Genomic DNA, 6,694 nt, shown 5'->3' on the forward strand with positions numbered 1-6,694 from the left:
TAAATTATGATAAAGTCGTTGAATGTTGAATTGATGATGATCAATTGACAATCGCTTATGTCTTCTGTCTTCTGTCTTCAGTGATGCGTTCTTGGCTTGCGATGCGTGCTTGACTTCTTGCATTCTCAGTACGTGTCATGTTTGCTTGCTGGTCAACGATGTGGACTCGGACATTAGGCCTGATTTCAACATAGTATAAAAAAAATTGGGCCTACCAAAAAATGGGCCCCATTCCAGTTTGCCCATCTTCATCATTGGGCCTACCAAATGAATATATTTGTACACACAATTTTCAAACGAGAATATAATAATATACAAACTATATATAACTATCTCTAAATTAATCTTTAATACTACATGTCTAATAGATATAATATTGTGATGAGTTCTTAATAAGCCGAATTTTGTTTTAAACAATCAAATTTGTTATATAATGATATAAATTTACACATGTTGATTTTAAAAATAGTTTCGTAATAAAAGCTGGCATAAAATAATTTAATTATCTGTATAATTTATAATTTTATATATCAGTTTAAATAAAATTGTTGTGTTTTTATATCGAAACTATTAAAGAAATAACTAACCAACCACATTTTCCCCCTGTTTATTTAAAAACTCAGTCTCGTTTTCCAGAACCAACAAACCAACCATTAACACATTCTTCTACACTTCAAACTTCCAACTTCCATCGCGAATTCTTTAATCAAAACCCACATTTTCTCTTTCTTTTTTCGATTTCTCTCACACCCATTTCTCCGATCTTCCAAATTCTGCAAAAACCACCTAAAAATCCTGTCATGTCATCAATCTTTGCTTCAAACGGAATGGTCTTAGCGACGGCCATGGCCGCCGTCTCCGGCACCGTCATCCTCCTCGCCTTCCGCTTCCAGAAACAACCCACCACCACCGTCGCCGGAGCCACCAAATTCTCAATCATCAACCACCCAAGACCCTGCATCTCCATAGGTTCGTGTTTCTTTCTTCTTGAAATCGTATTGACTTTGATTTGGTCAAAATTCCTTAGGCTGTTTGACTTTTTCTTTTCTTGATTTTGATTTTTGACCTTTTTTTGATTTGGTGTAGGTGGGACGAAGAAGAGGGTGAAAAAGAAAAAGAAGGTTCACTTTGCAGAAGATGTGATGGAACCAAGTGGCAATGGAGAAGAGTTTAGAAAGAGACTTCAAAGTAAGAATTTTAATAAGTTGAGCACTATTTCGTCATTGTTAAAAGATGAAGGGAGTAAAAAGAAAATAACTATGCCTGCCAATAGAATGGCTCTTTACGCTGGAATTCTCAAAGATCGTAGCGTTCATCGATTGGCTTATTCGTGACTTCTTTTTCATTAGTCCCTGATTTTTGTAAAATGTACAAGATTAGTCCCTTACCTTTCATACTTTGTGAAATATACAAGTTTGTGCGTAGTGTTTACTTTTTTGTGTTGTACCATTTGTAAAAAATGAAAGGAGATTTTTGTAAATTAGGGATTTTGGAGGTTTCTATTGAGTAATCTTATCGCAAAGTTATATGTACGCTTTCAACTTTCAAGTATGAACAATTGACAATTCACTCTCTTTATTTATTATTATACCCAATATATATTATGCGGATGTAGCCAATGTGGGTACAATTTATATATTTATTTCGTGTTAGACACATGGGAAATATTGGGGGAAAACAACACAAATGTTGTTTTGTTGAAGTGGTTAAGGATTATATATATTTAGCCATATGCAAAAGAATTCCCTACCATTTAACTTAATTTTTAATTTTGTCCTCAAGAGAAATTCTTCCATCTTTCTTGGACAAAACATAAAGACGAGTTTGTGAAGAAACAATCTGTTTCATTATGGAAATGACTCGACTTCATGGACCTATTAATAAACCCATTGTTTGACTTGGTAACATATATTGGAATTAAGGGCTAGCCTCTTTATAGCTTATTTATTAAAGAAGCTACGTAATATATATATATATATATATATATATATATATATATATATATATATATATATATATATATATATATATATATATATATATATATATATATATATATATATATATATATATATATATATCATTGTTGTATATGACAAATGGTATTGTGTACAAATAACGAATCAACTCTCATTTATTAAATTTTAATAATGATATAAAATATTGAGATAACACATAGTACATAGTGGTGAACACACATTGTCATGTTCATTATAATAACGCACCCCTCTTCGTGGCAATGGCTTCGTAGGTAGGTAATATTAGCATGTGAAATGTTTTGGTGTTATATTGGTCCACACTCACAATCTACGTTTTACCTAACATATTTCGTACGTCGGGAAAATGACTTAAAAGCCCAACGAAGTTTCCAAACCGTTTAAAAAACCCCAATAATGTTTTGTCTGTTCAAAAAAACTCAACAAACTTAACATTTTAACTAAAAAGTCCAACTAAGTTACACTTTCTCGAAAGTCAAATAAGAGAAACAGATGACGTGGCTTATTACCGTATCGGAAAAATGACTTGTTAGACCAATAAAGTTTCCAAAACGTTTAAAAAACTCCAATCATGTTTTGACTGTTCAAAAAAAACCCAACGAACTTAAACAAAACAAAATTGGAATTTTCTGAACGGTTGGAAACTTTGTTGGATTTTTTAGACAAAAGGTTAAGTTCGTTGGGTTTTTTTGAACAGATAAAACATGAATGGGGTTTTTTGAATGGTTTGGAAACTTCGTTGGGCTTTTAAGTCATTTTCCCTTCGTACGTCTTATAGTATTTATGTTTTTATTATTGGACCATTTAGAAGAATTTGTTAGGTGTAAAACTCCATAGGCTAAAAAAAAATAATCAGAAATCATTTTTAATAGATTTTGTAAATATATCGTTCAACCACAATACAAAAAGATGTTCATGCTTTGCTCCAAATTAATGACTATCTATCTACTCATTTTGAGAAATTAATCAACCATATTTCATACAACCCTACCCCACCCCTATAACTATTCAAGAGCCAGTTTGACAACAATCGTATTAAAATACAAAATAATTAAATATCATGTAAAAGAACCGATATCCTTATATATCCAAGAAGTATTTCGACATTCACAATTCCCCACGAAATGGTGTTTCGCTTTTGGCCTAATGGTAGTAGTGATGGGTTTTGCACCCAAGAACTTTCCTATGTACTCATGCAAACCCTAATGCTTGGATCTATGTTTCTCTATTGTACATGCATTGTATCCAAGACTTACAAACCCTAATCTAGCATACATATTTCGAAAATATCAAGATATACCAGATCTAGATGTTTACCTCTTCAAAAATCTTGGATCTTCCTTTTCTTGGAGCTTAGAGTCACAAGTGTAACTCCTCTAATAGCTTACAAACACCACACTAGCAAGAAGGCAATATAAGAGAGGGGAAAGATGCTAAAATCGGCCCTAGGGTTTCCTTTGGAATCAAGTGGCTGAAAATTACATGTAGGGGTGTTTATTTATATTGTAGGCTGCTAAGGTTTCAGTCAAAACCCTAATGGATAGCTTAATCACCAAGCAGCCCATGGAACCTTCTGGAATAAGGCCTATGGATGAAATTATGATGGACCTTCATCATATTTTCGTTCACCTTTTAATCCATTAGGTTTCCCAAGCCCAAAAACCAACTATCACACATTTGACGGTTTAAGCCCTTATATTTAATTAATCTCTTTTAGCCACCAAATTAATTCCTAATTAATTTATGACTAATATTAATTAAATAATATGATTTCCCTTTTAATATATTAATCATATAATATATTAATAAATCATAATATCCTTTCTCTCCATAAATTACCTTGTTAAGTTGCTTTGGTGAAGGCAACCCAAAAGGACCATGCACAACCGGGTCAAGTTCATACCAAATATAGTTTCGAGCTTAGACACTAATCCAACAGATTGGTCCTGGGGTATTCCAACCACATGGTAAGACTGAACTATTTTGTGCATCAGTTAATAGGCTTGTGGTATTCCAACACGATGGTTGATTGGACCTGACATGTTTAGTATTCCAACCCGATGGTTGATTGGGACAAAATGCTTATGATACAAGGGTATTCCACCTTGAGGATGATTGGGCCCATCGTAGACATGCTTGGTATTCCAGCCCGAGGCTGATTGAGCCAATCATGATTATTTGAGCATTATTATTTGTATATGTTATCTGTATGGGTGGTGGTATTTTGGGGGAACTCACTAAGCTTCGTGCTTACAGTTTTTGGTTTATGGTTTTGAGGTACTTTAGTGGACCGTGGCTAGGTGAAGGCTTGACAGTACACATCATTGGTTTCAACTGATTTAATCTTGGGAGACTCTGATTTTTAATAATGTTTTGAAAACGATGGGTTTGTAAACACTTCTAGTATTAAAAGGGTTGTTTTGAAAAGTTTTAATTTTGTTGAATTTTTAGGATGTTACAAGTTGGTATCATAGCCTTGGTTTGAGTGAATTGGAGGAATACTCGTGTGAATCCAGTCTCAAACTAAGGATAAAGATTTAAAAATGATTAAAGTGTTTTCAGAATAATCAAAGAGGATGTGATGTGTACGATCAGTCGGAGCCAGTAAGTTGACCCCCAAGTTACCACACTTTTATGTGATATTGCAATATGTTAGGGAAGCATTCTAGTGATAGGCTAAGGATCTTCAAGAATTGCATGATAGAATTGCATTATTATATGATGCCTAATAGCCTAGGATCTTCCTTTTATGAATTTGACATCATTACTGTAGTTGTTTAGTGTATGCATCATAGTTATACATAACTAAGATTCTATAGCATGAGAGTGTCTGGTTTGGCCTTATTTCATGTTCTTGTTTGACAAAAGGGGTTAGGGTACGATCAAGTATTCGACTGTCTATAGGATCCAATGTTATTTATGACTAGCATATACGAGTGCTGCAGGGTTGGTGGAAGTTTCATGAGTTGGGTGTAGTGCATCGCGGGTCAGTGCAAGTAATGATCAGCCACTCTTGAGAGAGTGAGGGCAGGTCAAAGGTTCATTGGAGATGTTGGGAGATGGGGATCGAGAATTTCATATGGGGATTTGTTTGATTTTTTGTGTCTTAGTGCCGGTCGACTCCACTGCTTGAATGTTTCTTGCTTTGTGTTTTGTGGGACTCATATTGATGTGAACTGACCATCAAATGAATACACTAAGTTACATGCCGTTAAGGTTAAATAATCTTAGAGTGAAGGATTCGGCCCTATTTCCCAGCTCTCGTTTGAGTCTAACCGTTGTAGGTTTGGGTCCTTTAGTCGAAAGATTATTTAAGTTTTGTTGCATGTAGATGTATTCATAAAGTGGTTGGCTGACATTGATCGGAGTTCTTCAGCAGCTGATGGCAGGGGAGGTGGGGGATCCTAGGAGAACCTAGCAGTATTTTTAGTGCAGTTGTTTCGCTGTTGAGTGGTATTGGGAAGTATTATGAGTAGGTGTTGGAGGACCCAAGATGAACATTGAGGAAAGTATAGATAGGTGTGGAAGGTAATATTTGGCCCGTACTAGTGGGTATTTTTAGTGCGGTTGTTTAGTTGTTGTAGTGATCTGTACCGTGGTCTCAAGGGAGTTGGCTCGAGGCCGTGCATTCGAATTACGGGACTCAAGAATGAACGATCGTTATGATCGCTTGGAAATTGCAGTTAGGAGTAGAATGGTTGATTGATAATTTGGTATGTCGCTATCTTTGGTGGGGATTTTCCCCTTTCAGTTTTCCGAGTTTAGGGAAGGAGTGAGCAGGTTTGTGACCTTCAAAGTTTGGATGTAAGCCTAGCTTGGGGTCTGTTGGTCGCGGTGTTGGGCGATAGAATAAAATGCATAGTTGAAATCTAGGTTTTTTTAATGCATCTTGATGTCAATCATTCTGCTAGAATGGAATATCAAATTCTAATTTTGTCAGAATAGAATCTTGAATTCTTTGTCAACTTAAGCAGTGAATTACTGTAACCAATTCTGTCAGAATAAAATTGGTTTATATTCTTGTTATTAGTCTCGATTTTTATGGAATAACATCCTAAATAATGAAACACTACATTCTTTCATAATAATATACATGGCAAGTTTAGGGATGATTGTTAATGTTGGTTTGTAGAAATTATAGTTATATTCTATTTGAATGTATATCACATTCTATTAGAATTTATTGTTTTATTCTATTTAATGCACTAAAATTTTTAATATTTGAAAGTTGATTATGTTTTCCTTGTGAATTTAGGTTTTGAAGAGGTTGCCATTAATGTGGAAAATGAAGAAAACATGGAGAACAATAATATATTTTCGGAATAATATTCTTTCGGAATAGAGTAGTGTTTTTGTTAGATTTTGATGTTTTTTATTTTTTAACCATTTTAGTTTTAATCTTTAAGAATAAATGTAATTCTTAAACCATTATTAGTCATAATTTTTTAGAATGATTGTAATAATTGTTTAGTCTTTTTCTTTACGGATAAATGTAAATAGTGATTCTTAATGAATAAAATTTGTATCCTTAAGAAAATGTTATTCTTGATAATATGTTGTATAATTCTTTAAGCATGGTTAATATAAAAAGTATCTTGAATGAAACAATATTATGCAAGAATAAAATCGCAAATATATTTACTAGTTTATTGTTGATTTTTTGTCATTCTGACAGAATAAATTTGGTTAATATTAAA

At 33.6% G+C, this 6,694-nt stretch overlaps 1 protein-coding gene across 1 annotated transcript; it reads left to right on the plus strand.

The window, feature by feature from the left end:
• The first annotated feature begins 618 nt into the window (after window positions 1-618).
• Window positions 619-1,535, plus strand: LOC145005858 (uncharacterized). Its single transcript, XM_078964975.1, has 2 exons — window positions 619-969; window positions 1,087-1,535. The coding sequence occupies exons 1-2, from the start codon at window positions 801-803 to the stop codon at window positions 1,332-1,334; spliced, it is 417 nt and encodes a 138-aa protein (XP_078821101.1). The 5' UTR covers window positions 619-800; the 3' UTR covers window positions 1,335-1,535.
• The last annotated feature ends 5,159 nt before the right edge of the window (window positions 1,536-6,694 follow it).

Source organism: Lactuca saligna, chromosome 7 (assembly GCF_052625555.1).
Source record: "Lactuca saligna cultivar CGN05327 chromosome 7, ASM5262555v1, whole genome shotgun sequence".
NCBI classification, from domain to species: domain Eukaryota; kingdom Viridiplantae; phylum Streptophyta; class Magnoliopsida; order Asterales; family Asteraceae; genus Lactuca; species Lactuca saligna.

Excerpts from the sequence above, each read along its gene's own strand:
- LOC145005858 (XM_078964975.1), top strand. The coding sequence starts at position 801 with ATGTCATCAATCTTTGCTTCAAACGGAATGGTCTTAGCGACGGCCATG. Across the intron at positions 970-1,086 it reads AAGACCCTGCATCTCCATAG|GTGGGACGAAGAAGAGGGTG; the intron begins GTTCGTGTTTCT and ends GATTTGGTGTAG.